The following is a 25,299-nucleotide window of genomic DNA, read 5'->3' as shown; positions in this document are numbered from 1 at the left end:
TTCGTGCATTCGGATTTGGTTATACCCCGAGAAAGCGTCCATGAAGCTTAGCAACTAGTGTCGGGCCGTTGAGTCTACTAGGACGTTGACCCTTGGGAGGGGATAGCTATCTTTGGGGCAAGCTTTGTTAAGGTCGGTAAAGTCCACACACATTCGCCACTTTCCGCTAGCTTTCTTAACCATTACTACGTTCGCCAACCAATCGGGGTAGTATACTTCCCTAATGAAACTTGCCTCCTGTAGCTTGCGGACTTCTTCTGCTATGGCCCGATCTCGTTCGGGGGCGAATACTCTCTTCTTCTGTCGGACGGGTGGAAAGGAGGGCGATACATTCAACCTGTGTACCATGACTGAAGGGTCTATTCCTGGCATATCTTCATGGCTCCAGGCGAATACGTCTTGATTGCCTCTGAGAAAGGTTATGAGGTTTTGACGGATTACGGGGTTAGCAAGTGTTCCAATTTTGGTTGTTCGGCCAAGATCGGAACTGTCAAGGGGTATCTCTTCTAGCTTCTCTACTGGCTCTATCACCGTCCGATGCTCTTCTATATTCAAGGCCTGGACTTGATCTTTCATCTCCATCATGGCCACGTAGCATTCGCGCGCGGCCATCTGACTTTCGCGCAGCTCCCCTACTCCATAGTCGGTAGGGAACTTAATCATCAGGTGGTAAGTTGAGGTTACCGCCTTCCACGAATTGAGCGTGGGTCGTCCGAGGATAGCATTGCAGGCAGATGAGCAATCGACCACTAAGAATATCATGCCCTTGGTTATCTGTTGGGGGTAATCGCCTACCACTATAGACAATGTGACCGTGCTCAGGGGGAATACCCGACTTCCTCCAAAACCCACGAGCGGGGCATTTGTCGGAATCAATCGCTCCTTATCGATCCTCATCTACTGGAACGCCAGGTAGTATAGAATATCTGCTGAACTGCCATTGTCGACCAACACCCGGTGCATGTTGTAGTCTTCTACCCGTAAGCTGACGACGAGCGCATCGTTATGTGGATGGTGAAGGCGTCGCGCGTCCTCTTCTAAGAACCCGATAATGGGGCCTTCTCTTCGTGCTATCTTTGGCACAGCTTCCGTCAGCTGAACATTTTGTACCATCCTAAGGTAGGTTTTGCGGGCCTTTTTGGACGACCCGGCGGCAGTCATTCCTCCTACGATCATCCTTATGTCCCCTATCGGGGGTCTCGGTCGTTCATTATCCTGTCGAGGATGTTGGTCTTGTGGGGGTGGATCTGTTTTCTCCTTACTAACGAACTTCTGCAGTTTTCCTTGCCTGATAAGGGCTTCAATCTGCTACTTTAGGTCATAGCAATTGGTCGTATCGTGACCATGGTCATGGTGGAAGCGGCAATATTTATCCTTAAACCGTTTGTTGGGATCACTTTTCAGCTTTCTAGGGAACGTTAGAGCCTCTTCGTCCTTGATTTGCATTAGGACTTGATCTATCGGGGCGGTCAACAGAGTGAAGCTTGTGAATCTTCCCCCCAGGGGCTTAGGGCGTCTCTCATCCCTTCGGTCTCCCGTCCTTGCTTTCTTCTGGCCTTGGTCCTGCCAAGTGTCTTCCTGCCTTTCTCTTTTCTTGGGCCTCTCTTCTCGGGCCAACAGCGCGTCTTCGACGTTCATATACTTGGTGGCCCTGTAAAACACTTCCGACATGGTCTTTGGGTCGTTTTTGTATAGGGAGAACAAAAACTTACCCTTCTTCAGCCCATTTGTGAATGCTGCTACAAGTATCTTATCGTCAGCTTTGTCAATCAAGAGTGCTTCCTTTTTGAAGCAGGATATGTAGGCCCTCAACATTTCCTCCTCTCGCTGCTTGATACTCATCAAGCAAGCTGTAGACTTCTTGTACCGATGTTCTCCGATGAAGTGTGCAGTATATTGAGCACTTAGCTCCTTAAAGGTGCTGATAGAGTTGGGTGTCAGTCAGCTGAACCAAATTCTTGCTGCACCCTTCAGCGTCGTAGGGAAGGCCTTACACATGATCGCATCTGCCACTCCTTGAGGGTGCATCAGGGTCTTAAAGGTCTCTAGGTGGTCTAGAGGGTCCCTAACTCCGTCATAACTATCTATCTGTGGCATGCGGAACTTACTTGGCAAGGGTAAAGAGTTGACGGGCGCGGTGAACGGTGAGTCAGTTCGGTTAACGAGGTCGTCAAGATCACTAGACACTCGTCCCTTGAGAGCGTTCATCATAACTTCCATTTGTTCCTTCATCACCTACATCTCTGCGATAATAGGTGGCGGAGCCGTATCTGCGAGGGAAGGGAGGCTCACGTTCTAACGCTCCGGTTTGCTTGGGGCGCTACTGCCCTAAGGTCCTTCTTGATTCCTTCTGTCAGCGCTGGTTCCTTCTTGATCTGCTCCCTGGTTGTCCGGTGATGCATTTTTCTAGCGCAGCTGTTCTTCCAGGTCGCGGTTTTACCTAGTGAGGTGTTCCACGATAGCGGCGAGAGTGTTAACTTGCTTCTCGAGGGCGGTCCTAGGTGGTTCCTCTTCTTGAATGTTGTTAGCGGTTGCCATTAAGCGAGTGAGCACCATGCAACTTTTGTCTGGGAAGTGGTAATATAACTTTACACTACACGGTTCCTACAGACGGCGCCAGCTGATGATGCTAAAAATATCACCAGTAAGCCACACGGTCCTCGCGCGCTCGAAATAGCACCTGCACAGCAAAAAGGAAAGACCTAGCAGAGAGCACCGGTGTGGTGCCGGCCAAGTACCCTCCGAATGTCAAGTCAGAACTATTCTCCCAACTCTAGGGTGCTAGAGAGGGTAAATTATGCGTACCTTGGTTTGTGAGGGTGCTTGGGTTTTTATAGTAATAGAGGGTTGACCTCGTTTCCTTGGAATAGAAGTCTTTTCCTTATAGGAGTCTTCTTGGGCGTATTTTGCAGGATCCTTTCCATATAGGAATCCCCCTTAGGTATCTCAAAACACGGAGAGTAAGACATTTCCTTATATACGCAATCGTGATTGGCAAGTAAACTTTTACTAATGTCGTCAGCTTACCCTATGCCTTCAATCTTAATCCCATCAGCTTCAGGATCCCTTCAGCCTTATGACCCCGTCAGCTTCATGACCCCGTCAGCCTTAGGGTATGCCTTGCCGGTGCTTCTCCCTACATATCCCTTTTGTCGATAGTCTTCAAATGAGGGCTGACGGGTTCAGTTATATCCGTCCACTTTTAACCGTCGGCTTATCTTATTGTGAGTAATCTTTATTTTATCCACATCAATATAGACAGCTAGTCTGGCTCCTCTCCCATTGAAAATCATCTCATTATCTCCCATTTTTATTCAAATTGAGAATACATGGTAATAAATAAATTTTTTTTTTTAAAAGTACTACGTTTACAACATTTTCATAACAAATCATATATAAGTGGTAAGTTGTTATTGGTTCTAATTTGAATCTACAACTTAAATTACTTTGTTGCCCACCTATACCAACCTATCACTTAAGATTTGTAATGAAAATGTTGTTTGCATAGCATTTCTCATTTAAAAAAAAAAATATATATATATATATATATATATATCTAATAGTAAAAAACATGCCATCTAACAATATAATATATTTCTCACTTATGCACACCCTTCGACAAGGGCAAACCCACCGCCCACACACCAAATCCCTTAGCGAAGAATAGCAAGGATGATGCGGGAGATGCAAGAAAATTATTATTTAATATTATTTATGTTTGCAAGTCAATTGTATTTTTATGTTTTAGGTCCTAGTAGTTTATTAGGCTATTAGTATTTTAATTTGGAATCAATGTTATTTTTGTAATAAGGCAATTAGGTTTCCTAGCCAATTAGAACTAGGGTTTAGCAATCCTTTATAAGCAACCTATTGTACTCCTTGAGGAGATAGTTAATATTTTGATGGATATTGAAAAAAAATGGCCACTTGGTCTCTTTTGGTCTGGTGCTGACTCCAGGTCCATCATAGATGCTGACTTCTAGTGGTTTTCTTATTTGGTGCTAACTCCAAGCAAGGCCTAGGTGTTGACTCCTAAGTCATATCCATTTATTTTATTGTTGTTTCAATTTTGTTTCGGTTGTCTTGCATTAGTTTTGGTATCAGAGCAAACACCAACCTATTTGAAGCATCACCGCAATCAATCCGAACCATAAAATATTTGAAAAAAAAAAAAAAAAAAAAAAAAAAAACAAACAAACAAAGTTTCAACCTTTGCATTTTCCACCCACCAGAAGAATAGAATCTTTGCCTACCACTATAGAAAACCCCACAAAATCCTGCCGGCATCACCCTCTACCTCCACCATCTTGCTATTGTCAAAATCCACACAGTAGCATCCATCAAGTTTTGAGCTCCACAACCCACAGAACCCAAGTGCTGATCATACATCGTGCCACCTTCATTGTTCCACCAACAACCACTAATAGTAGCCTCACCTAGGCCACCACACCACCATCCAACTGCAACACAAGTGCCTCCTATCAATATGATCTCAAAGGTAATGCCTAACCCGGTCCTTTTTCTTTTTAACTCAAGTACCCTTTAGTCTTTAAAAACCCTCATCCGACCCATTTGGTAATCAAGTTCCCCCTCTTGTTTTTGACCCACCCAATTAGGAATCCTTTTGGATTTTAATCCTGACTCAGTCCAATTAAACTACACAAACCAACAAGCCAACCCAAGTCAATTTTTAAACCCAAGCCTTTAAGTGAGTGCTCACCCACTATCCCAAAAAAAAGAAAAAAAAAAGAGCATGAAATCCAAACCTATCAACGAGCCCAATCCTAGCAACTATTTAGGAGAATAGTCTTAGAAGCCCATTCCAACAATTTGTCCAGAGAAAATCACAGCAACTATTTGTTGAAGTACTATTGTAGAGAATCATGGTAATATTAGAAGCACCTTGTTTTGATGGTTGTAAAAATAATCCAAGGGATTTTGTCAACTAGATGAATAGGATGGAGCAATTATTTGAGTAAGCAACTTTTGCGGATAACATAAAGGTTAGGTATGCAAAGTTGAAGTTAAGAGATGGAGCACAACTGTTTTGGGAGGATCTTGAGTATTTCCGCTATATAAAGTATGAACCTACCATTAGTGTGTGGGAAGATATGAAAGAAAAGCATTGTGATGAGTATTTGTCACCATACTTTCGAGCTAAGTATCTACCACAATCTCACTATGGTACTTTTCAAGTTGAAGCAAATACGATGAATCCTCATCCCATTTCATGTCCTCGGTGCACTTTTGAACAAGCTACCAAGGAATTAAAGAAATTATTTGAAAAGCTCATGAAAGATGTTCAAGACGTGATTGCTCAGATGAAGCAAATGAAGAGTCAAACCGATTCAATTGGAAAACCAAGGATAATTGATCACAATGAAATTATTGCTGCCCCTATAGAAGACAACATTGATGATGATATCTTAGTAGTGGAGAAACCTCAAGTAACACCAAAGCTTAATGTTGACAAAGACGTACATGCCTCAACTAGTGTTGCTTTAACATGCGTGCAAGGAAACAAAGCTATTGAAGAGCAGCAAGGTGTAGAGATGGATTCTAAAGAGAGTATTATGTTAGAGGATGCACATGATGTGATATTGGAAGCTAATGAATCTGCTTTTGATCAACCTTCCATGGCACATGAAGACAACCAGTTTGCTAGAGTGGAGAAAGTGGATAACATAGTGCTTCCAATGGTTTAAGATAGGATTGTGTTGATTCCACACATTGATTTTGTTATTCTAGAAGAGTTTGACATGGTGAAATTCAATGTTTTTCTTTTCTCTATGCTCCCTAAGGTGATTCCAGACTGGAAGCAAGTGTTACTTGTAAGCATCCTAATCCTTCAATGCTTTAGAACTCAAGGTCGAGTTTTCTCCAACTAGAGGAGAATAATGCAGGAGATGCAAGAAAATTATTATTTATGTTTGCAAGTCAATTGTATTTTTATGTTTTAGGTCCTTGTAGTTTATTAGGCTATTAGTGTTTTAATTTGGAAGCAAGGTTATTTTTGTAATAAGGCAATTAGGTTTCCTAGCCAATTAGAACTAGGGTTTAGCAATCCTTTATAAGCAACCTATTGTACTCCTTGAGGAGAAAGTTAATACTTTGATGAATTAAAAAAATGGCCGCTTGGTCTCTTTTTGGTCTGGTGCTGACTCCAGATCCACCTTAGGTGCTGACTCCTAGTGATTTCCCTACTTGGTGCTGACTCCAAGTAAGGCCTAGATACTGACTCCTAAATCATATCCATTTATTTTATTATTGTTTCAATTTTTTTCTGGCTGTCCTACGTCAAAGGAGTTGTCGGAAATGATGCCACAGATGCCACCAAAATCTGAGAAGTATTGCCAGCGCTGACAAAGTTGCTACCAGTAAAACCTGGAAGTTATTGGATTTTCTTACAATGCACCAACAAAAACAGTATATGCTCCATGTATTAGGTGCAAGAGGTACTAGAAATAAGCAAAACCATGATAAGGATGATGGGGATGAACCTATTGGAGAAGCCCTACTATAATGAGGAGCCAAAGCCAAATGGCAGAGAAATTTGACTTTATCTGTAAGTCATCATCTTTCTTCTTCAAAATGTTGTGCTAACTGAACCTTAGCATCACCTTTAGGTACTCACATCCAAATCGCCCCTCCTCCCCCTAAAAAATAGCCACCCTTCTTTCAAAACTTAAAATTATACCATATCACTTTTTCAATTTAAAATTTTTTTCATAATACAATTTTTTCCTATTGTCTTATTGTGCACTTTTAGTTAATATAAGGGAGAGATCAAGTCAAACGTCCAAGAAGATTGAAGCCTATATTTCAATATTGACAAGAACAAGGGCTACCGGAGCAATATTGAAAAATTACTAAATAACAATTTAAATACTTCTTGGTTATTATTGAATTATCGACAATAAATAAATAAATAAATAAGAGTAACTAAAAGAAATTAACAATATGGGACAATATCATTGTTGTAATTATAGAATTCTTAATATATATTAAAATAAAATAAATAAATAAATAAATAAAAGAAAGAAAAATAGGAGTAGCTAACCCCAAAAAAAAAAAATTATGGAGTTTGGTCCTGGTGATGTCCTTACTCCAAAGGACTCTTTGGAGGTAGTTTAAATAGAATAAAATGCTAATTATTAGTCCATTGCTTACCAAAAACAGAACAAATGTTATCTGATTATAATTCATAACTAAATGATGACGAAGGACGAAACCTGTGATTCTGTGAAGAACGGGTTTAGACTTAGCCTTACAAAATGCCTTTTGGAGAGCATGATTTTGGGGAAATCATAACGCCTTCAGGTATGTGATTCCTTGGCTTCATCAAACTCTGTGAACACATCTTCATATATTATAACTTATTTGATGATTAAAATCGAGTGATCTGAAAATGGTAGAAAGACACTATAATATTCTTCTCTGAAATTGTGGTCCTTCTAACTATCCAAAAAAAAAAAAAAATTCAACCTTAACTGTGCCTTGCACTATATATATATATATATATATATATATATATATATATATAGTGTCTGTGTGTTTGTGTGTTTTTTTGCTTTCAAAGTGTGATCTATGTAAATCTCAACTCAAAAAGGTTCAATGTACACTAGTGTGTACATGCTGCGTGTGTTTGTGGTATTTCTACTTTCTATATTGCTTGCACACATTTGTAAACCAACATAAGCGATGCCACTGGAGCTGAGAAAATTCCTAGTAGGCTAATTGATAAAGTTTTATTTCAAACAAAATAAAGAAACCCAAGCTTCAGGTCAAATTTAAAAAAAAAAAAAAATATATATATATATATATATATGTAGGGTCACGTTCCGCGACAAACCGCAGTAGTGTTGGGTTCGCACGTGAATGGGCCCAAACAATATCATTTGTAGAGAGTGGATTCGAAAAGCTAGGCCTTGGTTACCAAGCGGTGGGTTTTTGTGGTGTTCATATGTGATTAAAGTGCCTTCACCCTTAGAGTCTTTCTCCTGGAGGCGGACTGGAAGCCCTTCCTTTTTGGCCAGTCTTCCCAGCCCCCCCCCCCCCTTCCATATTACTTACTTTTCTTTTATACTAGCCTGCGTTCGCTTTCCTTCGTCCACGTGTAGGGTCAACATTTCCAAGACTGATACTTGTCCCGTCAATCCAAACCCAAAGTCGTTGGGGATGGTTGATAAAGCTGACGAATACGACTCTATTAGGTTTGAGCCTTGCATGGGAAGGGCAGCTTTTCCTAGATATTTTGGATTTTCTTTCAGGCTTGTTCCTATACCGTTTTTGCCCTTCTTTTCGGTGGAATTTTGGGTCTGCCGAGGACTGAACTGTCCTCGGCAACATCTCTGGGCCATTTTGGGCTTTATGTTATTGAGTTTGGATTGTAACCCTCTTCGGCTCGGGCCTTAGAGCTCCCCATGAATAAATGGGCTCGGCCCATAAATTGCTGGGCCCCACAATATATATTCGTTCTTTAAATAAAAAAATTACTGGTTTGATTTTTAGATTATTGGTGAAAATTACAAATCTCTCCATCCAATGAAAAAGATTCATAAATTATTTTTTGCTATAGAGAATGGATCGATTTTATTGTGCCCTTAATACAATTGTGTAACTTGTATTGACCACACTTTGATGTAACAATTTATAACTTTTATGCTTTGATAGTTTGATTGTACTTTTTAATTTTTATTATGTTTCTGTATCTTACAATCACAAGGGTCATTCATGAAAGCCAAATAATAATCTTTTTCTACAGTCTCAATTTACATATACTTTGTTGCTATGGAGAAAGAATTTTATAATGCCCGTAATACAATTATATAATTTGTATTGACCACACTTTAATGTAACACTTCATAACATTATGCTTTGAATGTACCTTTCTTTCTATTTCTGCGACTTAAAATCACAACGGTCACTCGAAAAAATTGAAAACCAAATAACCATCTTTTTCCAGTCTCAATCAATACATACGGTGAAATCAAAGAGGCAGCTGCCACCACCAATGTAGCATCAGCAGAGAGAATGAAGGAGTTCAAACAATTTGACTTTGTCTCAGACTATTCGGATCATTACTTTGCCTCTTCAAATTTGAGCTTGTTTGGCAAGAAGAAATATTGCTTCACAAATGCTAATAGTAGTGTCCTCAAGAAGATCATGCAGGAATGGAAAATCCTAGAGAACAATCTGCCAGAAACTATCTATGTTCGAGTCTATGACGAAAGAATGGATTTGCTACGAGCAGTTATTGTTGGGGCTGCTGGAACACCCTATCATGATGGCCTTTTCTTCTTCGACTTTGCATTTCTTCCTAGCTACCCCAATAGCCCTCCAAATGCACATTATCATGCACATGGCATGAGAATGAATCCAAATCTGTATAGCAGTGGAAAAGTCTGTTTGAGCCTCCTCAACACATGGATTAGTGAAAAGGAAGCTGAGTGGAACCCTTGTAGTTCCACAATTCTCCAGGTTCTAGTATCACTCCAAGGACTTGTTCTTAATGAGAAACCCTACTACAATGAGCCCGGTCTTAGTAACTCTCCTAATGAAATGTTATCAAAGAGTTATAACAACTATATTTTCCTTTTATCTTGTAGGACAATGTTGATCTTATTGAGAAAACCCCCAATGAGTTTTGAGGGTTTTGTCCATAAACATTTTTGCACTCGTGCAAAGTTTATAGTACAAGCTTGCAGGGCATATATAAAGGGTTGTGCAATAGTTGGCTACTATCAAGATAATGGATCTCATTCATCCTCTACTATTGAAGATTCAGCAGAATTTAAGGCACTAATGGAAGAACTATATCCGAACCTTGAAATCGCCTTGACCAAAAATACAGCTTCAGTCATTAAATCGGCTCTCACTACTGACATTAAGAATGCAGCTCTAGGCCTTCACACGACCATTGAAGATTCAGCAGAATTTAAGGCACTAATAATGGAAGGACTCTATCCGAACCTTGAAATCGCCTTGACTAATAATACAGCTTCAGTCACTACATCAGCTCTCACTACTGACATGAAGAATGCAGCTCTAGGCCTTCACACGACCAACAATGTAGGCTTGCCCCGGTCCAATTCATATTCCAAAAAAAATTGGTGGATTTTTGGGTTGGGATTCGTTTTTTATTTTTATTTGTTAGTGATGTTTTGTTAATTCTGTGAACAAGGTTGCAAATCTTCTCGAGGGAACTGGTAAGTGGTTTATGAGATACTGGCTGATGAAAAATTCAGGACTATAACTTTTTTTTTTTTAATTATTTTTTATGGTTGCTACCTTTCTTTCATTTTGACATTGAGTACTAGAGTATTTACATCCGGTTTAAAATTTTAAATTTTTTTTTCTATTTCAGACATTTAAAAAGCTTCTTTTTTTTTTCCTATTTTAGATAACCAGTTTTACAAGACACCTAGTTCCATCCTCTAATCTTCTACCATTCTATTTAAATATTCTTTTTTTATTCAATTTTTTTTTTTAATTTTTCCTCATTATTTGTTCCAACAGCAAAGTGTCATCTCAATTGTTGCCAACAAATGAAAAAAGGCTGGAGCTCCAAAAAATTGATATTCGTTCCACCATTAATGAGTCTTTTCAATAAAATTGTTAGAACGTTCATGTGATATTCATTCCACCATTAATGAGTCTTTTCAATAAAATTGTTAGAACATTCATGTGTAAGTGACATAATTAACAAAGTAGTGCAATCTCACATTAGATTATAACAGAATTGTATTTTTTAGACAAACAAATTATCCCTTTTGGTTTGATCCAATCACAATTTAGTACCACAAACCTTTTCATTTTCCCACAAATTAAAATGAAATCTTTGTGATACTTTGGAATCTTAACTATTTTATTTTAAGCCAAATCTTAGGAGGCCAAATGTGTCAATTGAGAGTCTATGAAAATCATCTCATTATCTCTCATTTTTATTTAGACGGAGAACACATGGCATATAAGAAAAATTCTAATGGTAAAAGCAGGTCATGTCACAATATAATTTATTTCACACTTATGCACACGCTTTGGCAAATACCCCTTGCAAACCCACTGCCTATATACCAATCGGAAGCAAATAGCTAGGAGTCATCGGAAATGATGTCGGAGACACCATAGGAATCTGAGAGGTGTTGCCAGCAATTAGCCATTGATAAAAGCTGGAAGTTATCAGACTATGACACTGTGCAACAGCAAAAAGACAGTATGCTCTATGAGGTACTAGACCTCCTGGTCTTCTCCATCATGATCTTGAGGATTCAGGAGCATAATATACCAGAAATAAGCGAAGTCACGATAAGGATGATGGGGCTGGACCTAGTGGAGAAGGCTACTATAATGAGAAACCACAACCAAAGAGGATTCAAAGACTCAAAGATTTATGACTAATTCTAAGGATTCTAATAAAAGGGAATTTTTTACTTTATTTGTAAGTCATCATCTTTCTTCTTCAAAATGTTGTTCTTCAAAATCTTTCATCTTTATTTGTAAGTCATCACCTTTTTGCACTCACATCCAAAAAAAAAAAAAAAAACTGGCCCTTCTATTAGAAAGTAAAATCATATAGTATCACTTATTTATTTTTATAAATTTTTTCTCATGTTAGAATAATACAATTTTTTTTCTTGTTGTCTTGTTGTACACTTTTATTTAATGCAAGAAAGGGATCAAACGTTCAAGAAGCTTGAAGCCTATTGCATTATTTTTTTATGGTTCTGCTGCCAAGGACATTGGTTTATATGGGTTTGCCAAGGGAGGTTACTGAAAAGTGTGGTGTGGCTAAGAGAGAAATGAATTATAAAGTGATGTGACTTGTTTTTTACCATTAGATTCTTAATATATCGTATCCTCCATCCAAAATAAAATTAAGTGATATTGGAAGGGGAGCCAAATCTAGCTCTTCTTTATTAAAATTGAGAGAACCGAATCATTTTTCTCTCATTGTGGTTATTATCAAATTTTTTATTAAAAAAAAATTAAAAGTAACTAAAAGAAATTGACAATAACAATATGGGATGATGTCATTGTTGTAATATGGTGATGTCCTTGCTCCGAAGGACTCTAAGGAGGTAGTTTAAACAGAATATAACGCAAATTATTAGGAAATTTAACAACAAATTAAAAACAAAACAAATCTTATCTGATCCCTAACAAATAACAATATATATGATAAGGTAGGACGAAGCCTCCGGAGAGCGGGTTTAGATTTACAAAAGAAAGCGCAGGAGAGTGTTTATGGGGAAAGCATAATGTCATCAGGTATGTAATTCCTAAAAGTTTCATTAAACTCTTGTGAACATATTGGATGCTTCTTCATATAGAATAACCTGTTCTGATGATTAAAACTATGTTTGCTGAAAATGTTATTGTGATCCATGTAAATCTCAATAATTAATGGACTTCAACCTTAACTTGGCCTTGTAGTATATATACAGTTTTTGTGTATGTTTTTTTTTTTTTTTTTTTTTTTTTTTTTTTTTTTTTTTTTTTTTTTTTTTTTTATGGTAAACCTGGGAAATTCATTTTATTTATCCCACAATCATATAAATAAATTTCACTTTTATGTAACAGAAATTTAAATTCTAAACATAATTCAGTGGTTGAAAGAATTTTAATGGTTATATTGAAAATGTTCCTAACCCTTTTACTCAAAAAAAGAAAAAAAAAATCATTTTTTGCTTTATTTTTCTTGTACTGTATATAAACAGGTTAAAATGGGTTGTAACATATCAATTTACTTAATAAATAAGTTGTGTTCAGGTTAAGGGGATTTGGCATAATTAATAAATAGGTCAAGGTTAGAGTTAAACTATGTATTAAATACTTTATCTCTACACAAACAACACTTAAAACATGATATTTGAAAACCAATATAAGCAATGCCATTGGGGATGAAAAAAAAGATCTCAATAAGCTAAGAGCATTAGCATTGATGGTACTAAAAATTCATATTGCTATTTTTAGCACCATTAATATTAAAAAACATGCTGCAATGATGGAGGAAAAACTAAAAAATTTGATTGTTGAGCTAAAGTGCATAGCCAAAGATGGTTATGCATTGTAGTCAAGATGATAAAAAAACATATTGTTTATTGTAGTAGATATATTATTTTATTATGTTGTTTATATTATTTTATTATGTTGAATGCTAAAATAAAATCACTGATAAATTTTTGGCGCCACCAATGCTGATGCTTTAACTGATAATGTTGTATCTCAAAAAAAAAAAAAAAAAAAAAAAAAACAACAACAACAACAACAACAACCAAACTTAAAATCAAACCAAAAATTGATCTTCGTTCGGTTATTATTATATAGATAAAATGTTGCTATGGAGAATGGAATTTGTCATGCGCGTAAAACAAGTATATAATTTGTACTGAACACACTTTAATTTAACAATTTTTAACTTTATGCTTTGATTGTATTTCTTTTTCTTTTTTCTTTTTTTTTGTTCTTTTTCTGTATCTTAAAATCACAAGGGTCACTCACAAAAATTGAAAACCAAATAACCATCTTTTCCACGGACAGTTTCAATCGATATGTCAGGCGAAATAAAAAAGGCAGCAGCCACCACCAACGCCACCAATGTAGCATCAGCAAAGAGAATGAAAGAGTTCAAACAATTTGACATTGTCTCAGACTATTCGGATCATTACTTTGCCTCTTTGAATTTGGGCTTTTTTGGCAAGAAGAAAGATTGCTTCACAAACGCTAATAGTGGTGTACTCAAGAAGATCATGCAAGAATGGAAAATCCTGAAGAACAGTCTGCCAGAAACTATCTATGTTCGTGCCTATGAAGAAAGAATGGATTTGCTACGAGCAGTTATTGTTGGGGCAGCTGGCACACCCTATGATGATGGTCTTTTCTTCTTCGACTTTGCATTCCCTCCTGACTATCCCAATAGCCCTCCAAAAGCATATTATCATTCACATGGCTACCACCTAAATCCAAATTTGTATGGCGATGGGAAAGTCTGTTTGAGCCTCCTCAACACATGGAATGGTGAGAAGGAAGCTAGATGGAACCCTTGTAAATCCACAATTCTCCAGGTACTAGTGTCACTCCAAGGGCTTGTTCTTAATGAAAAACCCTACTACAATGAGCCAGGTCGACGTCATTCTCAAAATAAAAAGTTATCAAAGAGATATAACAGCATGATGTTCCTTTTATCTTGTAGAACAATGTTGGCCTTGTTGAGAAAACCTCCAAGGAGCTTTGAGGGTTTTGTCCATGAACATTTTTGCACTCGAGCAAACTTTATATTACAAGCTTTCAAGGCAAATACGGACTGTTCTGCAGCATTTGGCCACCATCAAGATTATGTATCTCATTTCTTCTTTGAAGGTTCAGTAAAGTTACACCAGAAAACAAAACTCTATCTGGAACTTGAAAACGCCTTTACCAAGAATACAGCTTCAGTCACTAAATTGGCTTTCACTGATGACACAAAGAATGAAGCTCTAGTCCTTCACACCTACAACAATGAAGGCTTGTACCAGTCAAAACAAATTTGGGGGTTGATCGGGTTGGTACTTAGTATTGTTTGTTTGCCATTGTTATTTTCAGTATTCTTGGAACTTGTAGGGTAGAAAATATATGTTGTTGATGGAGTTGGAAGTGTGGTCAATGAGACACTTGCTAGTGAATGGTTGAATAATTTTATCTATAAAGTCTAAATGTCTTTCCCAATCCTAAATAAAATCCCTCATAAGTCATAACTCCATAATCTAAAAAAGTAGAAAATTAAAAACAAAAGAGTTAATGTATTAAGTATATAATTTGTTTATCTATATACATAGTTTTTAATTTTGTTGGTTAAAAGTTTGGTTGATAACTACAACTTCCACTAGCTAAAAAAAATTAACATGATTATATATTTTGAAAATCTAATTATAATATTAGACGTTATTTATATTCTTAATACGTATGTCAAATTTCATACCACTCAAACGTTATTTATCGTTCGATCACTCAACTTATTTTTTTAGCATAATTTTAGACTACAAAAATTTGAATTTTAAATATTTGATTGATATCATAACTCTTTATTTTATTTTTATTTTTTTAGGAAATTTTGCAAATATAGAGAATATAAGAAGAACATGCAATCCAACGGTAGATTTATCAATATACACATCCAATAAAAAGATATTAAATGAAGTTGTAACTATTGGCTACAACTAAGTGTATAGACAAACTCTTTCTCAAAAAAAAAAAAAAAGTATATAGACAAACTTTTTTCCCTATTTTTGTTGTGCTTTGAATTTTTTTTTTCTTTTTTAAAGCGATAATTATGTTGTATCCATTTTCCAGTTAAATTTTTTTTATAATTCTTTTAATTTTGTGGCAAAAAAAATTAAGTTTTTGTATTTATCCAAAGCATTGATAAAGCAATAAAGGAAAATTTTATAAAAACATTTAAGCCGTTGTTTCTTTTTTAAAAACGGTTGCAATTCGATCTAATCACTTGCAATTCGAAAGGGATGCCATAGGTTGCTTTGTGCTGTAGTAACTCTCTGTATGTATCCTATCTAATTAAGTTCTCTGTATATTGATTTGATTACGATTTGTCTTATGCTCTATTGGGTTTTGCTTCTGTCATGAATTTTTGCTTGTTAAAAGAACGAAGAAAATTAGAGAGATCTCCCTTTCGTAGTATATAATGCTAGATGGTGAAAAATATGCAAGTATTATCATATGCATGATGATTGGCAATTAGATGAGTTTTATTTTCATATGTCGGGCCAGTTGACTGCCTCATTAAGCACTTAGTGGTTTTGTATAAAATTCGTTTTGGGATCTTGCAAGTTAGCACCTCCTTGGGATTGCTAGCTCATGCCGTTTATTTGATAAAATGCATGTTATTCTTGGATTTATGATTGAAATCTTGCCAGTGATTTTTTATTTTGTTTCTCCATTTATAAATTTTTCAAAGTGTGATGGATTTGTCGCTGAAAATCAACACCCTGAAATACACAGCTTAAATTCTCAAAGAATATAACTAATTTCCGGGGGTAAAAAGGACAGTCCAATTGGATTGGATATTGGTTTGGTGAGACAGTGGTGGGGTTTAACCCAAAAAACAAAAGGCATTAGCGGGGGCTACAAAGGATCTTGGTGAGCATAGGCGAGGGAGAATAGGTAGTGTAGGGATCAGGGCTCAAAATAATATATTGGGTCTTGGGCCTTGTCCGAGAACATTGATAGGTCCAAGGAGAAGCAAGTAGTTGTTAAACGTTCACAATTAAAGTCTCAAAGATGGGAAACAAGTGAGAGGTTGTCCGAGGAGGAACTCCTCCTCGGATATGATGAATACAGTTCACAAAATGTACTCCATCTGTTAGTGTAATCCTCCAAGAAGCTCCGATGATAGAGACACGCTTCAGGAACATATAAGAAGGAAGGAAACCTAAAAATATCTAAGGAAAAGTTGCCACCACCACATTAAATGCACTGCAGCTACTTTTATGATCGCATTTATGTGGAGAAGACCTCTGAATAGTACTACTTTGGCTACCACAACTCACAGAAGACCAGAGAGGGTGTCTGATGGGACATGTACTCAAGTAAGGGTTCGGATGATCAACAAGTGAAGGGTGAAGATGATCCGAAGAAGGATATATAAGGTGAAAGACTCTTCATGGAAAAGAGGAGGAAAAAAGGAAAAATGAGAACACTATAGTAATCAAAATTGTCTCTATATTTAACTGTGATCAATATACATAATTATAGTCTCCTCGGACTAAAAGTCTATTAATATGGATACATCTTGTTCGTGCCTGATGGTCATTTAATTCCATATTAGCCGTTGTTCAATTCGTTAGGGCCTAGTTCTTTGATCCACTCTCTACAAATTTATTATATTGGGCTCATTGGGCCAAAACCCCATATATTTTGGATTTGGGCCACAAATCGAGACTCTACAGGTAGCATAATCATCAAGATTAAGATTTAAAAATAAATAAATAATAATAAATAAATAAATAAAAACTTTGGATGTCTCTATGATGGAAACATCGGGGATGTGTACTAATTGAGTTACAAGACTTTTAGCTAATTATCTAGAAAAAATACATTTCAAAAAAAAAATTTGAAGTCCATATAATTAGCAATAGTAATCTAAGCTGTTAGGTTCATATTTTATTGTAATTGGCTAATCCTTTGATAAAATGCACTTAACTTGTAATTAGGTATATCTAAGATGAGTTTAGTACTTCAAGAAACATGTTGTTCAAGTCAAATATTAAAGACATGAAAATTGATCCAAGAAAAGCTGTTCATCAAGTCTCGACAGATAGCTCAACAGATGCCTGCTATCGAGACTTAATATGAAACTCAATAGATAGCTTGATAGCAGCTCGATCTATCGAGATTTACAATTTTTAGTTTTCCAGATCTGAAATTCAACCCAGACTTAAGTATTTGTTTAGGGCTTCTTTTCTCGCAACCCTAAACATATATAAGACTTATTTAAAAGCTGTCATACACGGATACAAAGACTAAGAGACTTATTTTCTCTGTGTGAAGCTACTATGTTTGTACGTCATAGGATTTTGTAACCAAGTGCTTCCTAATCTTCATTGTTGATGAAGTGAAGAACTTTGCAACCAACAACACCTATTCAAGTTGCTGGAGTTAGTCACATACTAGGATCCATGCAAAGGGTTAGTCACAAATTGGAGGTTTGTGCATCAAAGGAAAGAAGGCTACTACAAGATCAAATCCAGTTGGGTATTGGAGCAAAGGTTCAACTGTAGGTTGGTATTTCGGGATAGGCCAGGGTAGTTGGTAAGATTCTTTATACTTGTAACCGTTTGATTGTTGATTAGTGGATTCTTAGGAGTGATGACTTTAAAATCACCCGATAGGGTTTTTGCCTTGCGAGATTTTCCCCATTTGTCAACAAATCACCGTGTCTAATTTATTTTCCGTTGCACTTAGTATTTTTGGTGATTTGTTGGTACCTTCACATTTTGCATGCAATTAAACTTAACTAATTGCTAACCTGTGTGATGCACAGGATTGTTTTAGAAAAAATTATATATATATTTACTTTCTCAAATTAATAATTACTTGGAAAGAATAAGATTGGCGAAAACTACATTTTCGTCCCTACATTTTTATGTTATTCCACTTTGGTCCCTGTGAGAGACCGCGCCCCCGGTCCCCTTTTTTAGGATGTTAGGCCAAACCCACATGAATGGGTGGAGTCATGTTATTGCCTCTCAAAATAGAGATTCGACTAGTTATATTTCCCCCCTTTAGATTAAGGGTTTTACAATGGAATCAGCACTTATTTAATTATTGGAATAAATAAGAAAACCAAGATTGAAAAATTCCTCATTTTATTTATTTGAAATTGAATTTACATTGATCATAGGAAATTACATGACTTTGGTCTTAGATACAATCTAAAATAAAGTACATTGCTTTATTTCCTAGTTACAATCTAAAAATCGAAAAGTACATGGATAAGCATTTGATCCACTAACCTTTGATCTAAGGTCGGAGGTTATGTTACAAGGTAGGAACGTGTTAGGCACCCACTTTGCCCGGTAAAACCGGTCTTCTGGACTATGGTGGCCAACATTCATATCATATCATCCAATATGTTATCAATCAATTTGCATGTTGAATTTAAAGTATGTGCATATGATAAACCATAATTCAATTTATTAAGCATTTCATTTCGATTGAAAAATAAATTCTAGTGAATATGTGTGGATTGTGATATCCTAGATTCAAGAATTTGAAAGAACTATTAAACAAACATGTTTTTCATAATTTTGATATGGATTTAAGATTAAAACTAGTTTTATGCATGAACATATGATGAACACCCAAAAATATGTGAAGAACATTTAAGAACATTCAAACATACTCAAGAAAATTTAAATAGTTACTATCATGCTTTAATCCTAAATTCTCATCATGACAACACAAAAAACAAGTAAGGGAAAAAAATTATACCTTCATGCAAGATCCATATGGTGGAGGAGGAGACTTTTGGTAGAGATCCTAAGGGTGGAGGAAAAGAAAAGTTAAGAGAGAAAGAGTAAGTTTTACTCAATACCTTGAGTCTCAAGAATACCAAAATATGACAAGACTACTCAACTTTACTAGAATTCAAGAGAGGGGAAGAGAGGGGGTTTTTTATGTGTCTTGGAATGAAGGAGAGGAGGGGTTTATATAGTAGTGGTTGAGGAAATATGAATGGAATGTTATTTAATGAGGGTTGACAAAGAATCATAAACCTAGACCTCATTTTAGCTTTTGGGGAAATCTAGTGCATTAAATAGAAAGATTGGTGGGAATGAGGAGCAAGCCAAATTTCTGTTTTCCCATAAATTTCGAATAATCATATCTAACTCAATTTTGATCGGAATTGTCTCGTTCTTGTGCTCAAATTGAAGCCTCGGATATCTAGTTTCTAAGAAAATTAACCGCATTCACAGATTCAAAATATTCTGAGAGATATCGATGAAATGGTGAGCAGAGGTCATTTGTTAGAAAATGAATTCAGCACAATTAACATTAATAGGTCCCAAATTAGCTCCCAATTAACATTAAATGGCTCCAATCACTCCCATTTCAGACTTAATTGGTTCTAAATTTACCATAATTAAAAGATAATTGCACAAATTATTCATTGAATAATTAATGTTTAACTATCTAGTTAATTAGGTGTGTGCAACCCTATCATAAAATGTAGTCCTAACTAATCAAATTATGACACATCATTAATCTCAAATTGATTATACTTATAACCAATTCAAATCAATTGTTCATAATCACATATAGTTGGACTCAATTTGTGATAGTGTATCTCGGCCATCAGAACTTGATTTGATAATAACTTTTAATTAGATGATTCGATTAGGGCTTATGACCAATCGATTAGATCGTTACAACATCAAGATCATTTTGGTGAAATAAGGTTAATGATCTAGTGACCAGAATAAATATGCATATTTCTAAGGTGAAATTACAGTTTTACCCTTCATGTGAGGTTAAATGCAAGTTGCGAAATGGGGTGTCAACATTCCCTAACTTTTATTTGTACCGCTTTTACTCCCTATCCTAAAAAACGCGTCTCTTTTTGTCCCTGCCATTACATCAGAAACGGAAAATACACATGTGACAAACGGAGTGCACTGCTAGCACACTTAAAGCTGACGTGACCATTAAAATAATAATTATGGGGACAATTTTTGCTTCAAAGGCCAAGGGCTAGACCATGTTGGAACCTTAGGCAATTTTTGTTGTCCCACATTGGAAAGAAAGCCTCCCTCTATCACCATTGGTTCATGCCTTATAAGGTGCAAAGAAGGAGGCTTTCTTTCCAATGTGGGACAACAAAAATTGCCTAAGGTTCCAACATGGTCTAGCCCTTGGCCTTTGAAGCAAAATTTGTCCCCACAATAATAATAAATGTTATTTGGCATTAAAAAATGCCATGTCAGCATCTAAATCAAAAATATATATATATAGAATTAAAAAAAAAAAAAAAAAAAAAAAAAAAAAAAAAACCTCCAAAACTGAAAATTCGTTTTCTTTTGCTTTTCTTAGGAACCAGTTTTCTTTTGCTTTTCTCAGGAACCAAACAACCGTGAAGGATCGTTTCTGTCTAAGTTTAGGTGAAACCTTTCTACTGTCCGAATAAACAAAAACAACAGAAAAAATTCAAAAAGAGGAAAACTCCAAAATTTATTTTCTTTTGCTAAACCCGACCAAGATCTTTTAGAATCAAAGAATCCCCAACAACAAACCGCTCATCATCATCATCCAAACCTGACAAAATCAACAATCAAGAACTTAAATTTACTAAATTGAACAAATAATTCTGAAATCACACAAAAAAACCATAACAATTCATTAAATATAATAAACCCATATTTACACATAGAAGAAAAAAGCCACAAAACCCATATAAATTTCACCAATTCCAATAAATTTCACCAATTCCAAACCCAAATTTCACAAAAGTCAAAACTTACAATAAAGGAAAGAGAGAGGAGGGCAGATCGTGCTGAAGGAGATCGTGAGAGAGAGAGAAGGGGGAACGACCATGAAGGAGTGAAGGAGGGAGTGAGGTGGTGGCAGGGGGAGAAGGGGTGGCGACGGCGGCTGGACTGGGCTGCTGGGTGGTGGCGACGGTGGCTGGGCCGTGAGAGAGAGAGAAAGAGAGAGTTTTGTTATGAGGGAGCGAGTGAGGTTGAGGGAGTGTTGAAAATTCAGTTTTAGAGGGTTTTTTTTTTTTTTAATTTATAGGTTTGTGTTCTTAAATCTGAGTTTGTGTTCTTATTTAAAACACACTTAAATCTTAATTTATGTGATTTTTGGTTTTTAATTCTGTTTTTAATTTTTTTTTAATTTAGATGCTAACGTGGCATTTTTTAATGCCAAATAACATTTTTTATTAATATTTTAATGGCCACGTCCGCTTTTAGTGTGCCAACAGTGCACTCCGTTTACCACATTTGCATTTTCCATCTCTGATGTAACGACACGGACAAAAACGAGACGCGTTTTTCAGAATAGGGAATAAAAGCGATGCAAATAAAAGTTAGGGACCAAAGTGCAAATAAAAGCGATGAAAATGCAGGGACGAAAATGTGGCTTTCGCCAATAAGATTTCATCTTCTACATACTATGGCTCAAAGCATACTATGAAAGTATTATTATATTTGAAATGAAACTTAACAATTATATATCAATTATCGCAAAAAATTAGATTAATTGAATGATATGCTTACTTTATGATAGAACACAAACCTTGATAGGCAAATATATCATTTAACTATTTTTTTTATTCATTATTTTACTAATTAAAAAATATATATATTCATTTTCCTCAATAATCTAGAACGTAGATGATACTCATAATTTACATGAGCACAAAAAAGTTAAAATATAAGAGCTTAAGGGAAAAAAAGTATTAAGAGAATACAATTTGTCTCAAAAATATAAAGGAAGAAACCCATAATAAACCCTAGGGATAATGATTTAGACTGTGTTTGTTTCATGTAAGTGATTTTCCGGAAAATAAGGGAAATGTTTGGTTGCATTTCAGAAAATGTTGTGAAAAATATTTTCTGGTGTTTGGTTGTATTGTTGAAAATGCTATTTTCCTACAAATTTTTCACACGACAATTCAACCCACGGCAGCAAACTCCGACAATCAAAAGCCACAACCACCAAAACACCACCACCACACCACCACAACAACAACAAAAATCAAAATCACACAGAAATCAAAATCACACAGAGAGAGATCGGTGGGTCGAAGGCGAGATCGCACAGAGGCGAGATCGAAGGTGCGATCGGCGTGGTGCGATCGTCGCAGTGAAATCGACGCGGTGCGATCGTCGCAGTGCGATCAGCGCGGTGCAATCATCGGACTGGAGCTCGCGAGATCGAGCGGCGCGGTGCTGCAATCGACGAGACCAGTGCGTGTGATCGTCGAACTGGAGCTCGAGGTATGCCTGCAATCGTTGGACTGGACTGGAGCTCGGGGTTCGCCTCTTCTTCCTCTCGCTCTCTCTCTCTCTCTCTCTCTCTCTCTCTCGGTCCGGAATTCATTTGAAGTGAAAATAGGAACGGAAATTCATTTCCGTGGTCAAAGCGTATTTTTTTTGATCAACTGAAATTGATTTCCGAAAAATAGAATTATCTGGACCAACCAAACACCCGCATTTCCGGAAAAGCATTTTCGGAAGTGATTTTCATCCAAAACAAACACACCCTTAATGATTTAACTACTTTTGGAGATAATTTTATTGCTAAATTCATCCAAATAAGTTATAAACACCCCCACTTTCGCAAACTAAAGAAACTGTTATTCAAGTAATTAGTAGTAAATAGAGATGCAACAGCTACCAAAATGGCTTTTACTACAATATTTGAAAATTCTCAAGGAAATAAAGGCATGGGCTGCACCATTGCTTTCTTTGTTGGCCCCTTTGAAAGATATTATGCTATTTTCTCTTACTATTACAATAAACAATGGAATGGTTTGTTTTTGTACATGATGGCGGAACATAATTCTTAATGTACAACTCCTAATCTACACTTAAAAATATGTCTTTATACTTTTTCTTTATACATATCTTATTTGTTCTTGATATGACATGTTTTACTTCATAAATTATAGGCCTGAAATAGGTTTAGATATTCTAACTCAAGCTTAAATACTACTGAAGATTTACTCTAGCATAGTTATACGAACACAAATTTTATGGTCACATGACATAATGATTTTGACTTGAGGTTAAGAAATTTTACTCATCAAGTCTTTGTTTAATAATAACATAACTAATTGGAAAAGAAACATTGACTAAATTTTAGGAAAAACTTATTAAATAAAAAAATTATAATATTTTTAATGGATTGAACTGAATATGATCCTTTATAGATCAAATTGACAAAAGTAATTTTTGAGGCCAACCCCAAGTAATATGCTGAGTTTAATACATGATGATGATTCCTATTTTCATCTTAAACCCGGGGTTGAATAAATAAGTGATGAGCTTATGAGAAGGTTGTTTTGTCTTGGAGTTCACAAAAATCTTGGTTAAGAATTGACCCTTTGTTTTCTTGATTCATTCACAAAAATTCTAACATGCCAAAAAGAATGCTCAATGTTTCAAGTTGGTATTAATTTTTGCGGCAAGGTTGCTACAGATAGGATAGGAAAACAACTCAATAGTGGAAATCAAGGTAAAATCCAAAGAAAATATATACATAATCCTATTTAATGGATATGGGATATGCTTTGTTGCAAAATAATATTATGAGTTTTGAGTTTGATGGTGGAGAGTATAACTCAAACATTTCATCAAACACTTTGGGGATGATTGAGTTCTATGAACCAAACCTTTACCCTTCACAACAAACCAATGCACCAAAAACATCCTTTGACTAGCAATACTATGAACATGTGCCAATTCACACTAGAACCCAACGCTTCCTTCATAAAGTAGCAGATAACATAAGTGAATGAATTTATTCATGATAACAAAAAACCACCATCAATTAAAGACACTACTGATGTTCTGTTCACTACCCTAGAAACATAAATTAGAAAATTTTCCTCAATTCAAAGTCTTTAATGACCTTAACTCATGAAATTTCTAGAATTTTGCTTGGGATTTGGATGAGAAGTGGGGAGAGAGGTGATGCCTTTGGGACGTTTTTGGAACTTCATAGATGGTGAGAGTTGGGGATTTGGAGGTGGGGTTTACAATGAAACCACAAATTGCAAATGGATTTGTAACCATGAGATCTGTGTTTGGGTATGGATTTGTAGCCATGAGGTCTGTATTTGGGTTTGCCATGGGAGAGAGAAAAACTCAACACAAAGAAAGATAGGTTGTGCTTAAGGGAGAGAGAGGTTCGAGGTGAAGGTTGTGATATTAGAGAACTATTGGGTTTTCGAGGCTAATATTACAAAACTGTTTAGCTGAAATTTTTGGGTTAAAAATAGTTTTTTTATTTTTAATAATGCTGATGTGGAAAATTATGGGAGCTTCAGAGGCTTCAATTTATATATATATATATATATATATATATATATATAGATTATACTATTTATTTAATAATTTTTGGGTTAAATTATACTGTTTAATAGTATATAATAATTATTACATATCATAAACTCAACAAACTGTTAGCAAAAAAAAAAAAAAAACTATTATTTATTATTATATTAAACAAAAACAAAATTGTTATATACTTTTATATAATATGTGAAATGCTGTACAGCTAGTTTACCATCACAATTTAACAACAAAAAAAAAAAAAAGTTCTCATCACAATTTACAATACATTCAGCCAAAGGTTTTACTTTTAGTCAGTCAAATAGGTAAATGTCATTTGTGAACTGCTATACAGTAGTGATAGCAAACAAAACAATAGAGCAAGAGCAAAAACAAAGATAGAGTGAGAGAGTTGTACCACCAGTTGGACTGGTTTAGGAGTGCATGGCAAGGCAAGGTGGCGCTTCAATGGGGTAGACAGATTTTTTTGTTCTTCTTTTTATTGTTATTTTTTGAGGGGGTTTACTCTTACTGGGTTAGTTCAATATTCTGAGCTTGAAGGAGGAGATTCTATAATTTGAGGGAGGGCCCAATGAAGAAAACTTTCTTTAATTTCTAAGTTTACAAATGGGTGGTCTGAGGAAAGAGGTCGACCTCTGTTCTGAGGAAGGAGCTCGACCTCTATTCTGAGGAAGAAGATGTATGTGGGTTTATGGGTATGGTGGGTTTTGATTGAGGAATCTGT

At 35.9% G+C, this 25,299-nt stretch overlaps 2 protein-coding genes across 2 annotated transcripts; both read left to right on the top strand.

Moving 5' to 3' along the window:
* The first annotated feature begins 9,033 nt into the window (after positions 1–9,033).
* On the top strand, positions 9,034–11,400 carry LOC126690235 (putative ubiquitin-conjugating enzyme E2 38). Its single transcript, XM_050385357.1, has 3 exons — positions 9,034–10,085; positions 10,184–10,208; positions 11,131–11,400. The coding sequence occupies exons 1-3, from the start codon at positions 9,034–9,036 to the stop codon at positions 11,398–11,400; spliced, it is 1,347 nt and encodes a 448-aa protein (XP_050241314.1).
* A 2,219-nt stretch (positions 11,401–13,619) lies between these two features.
* On the top strand, positions 13,620–14,606 carry LOC126690234 (putative ubiquitin-conjugating enzyme E2 38). The gene has a single exon (XM_050385356.1). The coding sequence runs from the start codon at positions 13,620–13,622 to the stop codon at positions 14,604–14,606; it is 987 nt and encodes a 328-aa protein (XP_050241313.1).
* Positions 14,607–25,299: the final 10,693 nt, after the last annotated feature.

Source organism: Quercus robur, chromosome 6 (assembly GCF_932294415.1).
Source record: "Quercus robur chromosome 6, dhQueRobu3.1, whole genome shotgun sequence".
Lineage (NCBI taxonomy): Eukaryota > Viridiplantae > Streptophyta > Magnoliopsida > Fagales > Fagaceae > Quercus > Quercus robur.
The sequence above is the reverse complement of the archived record's forward strand: the minus strand, read 5'-3'. Positions and strand labels throughout refer to the sequence as shown.

Coding starts and splice junctions, on each gene's coding strand:
- LOC126690235 (XM_050385357.1), top strand. CDS start 9,034: ATGAAGGAGTTCAAACAATTTGACTTTGTCTCAGACTATTCGGATCAT. Junction 10,086..10,183: donor AACAATGTAGGCTTGCCCCG/GTCCAATTCATA, acceptor TCTGTGAACAAG/GTTGCAAATCTTCTCGAGGG. Junction 10,209..11,130: donor AAATCTTCTCGAGGGAACTG/GTAAGTGGTTTA, acceptor GAGACACCATAG/GAATCTGAGAGGTGTTGCCA.
- LOC126690234 (XM_050385356.1), top strand. CDS start 13,620: ATGAAAGAGTTCAAACAATTTGACATTGTCTCAGACTATTCGGATCAT.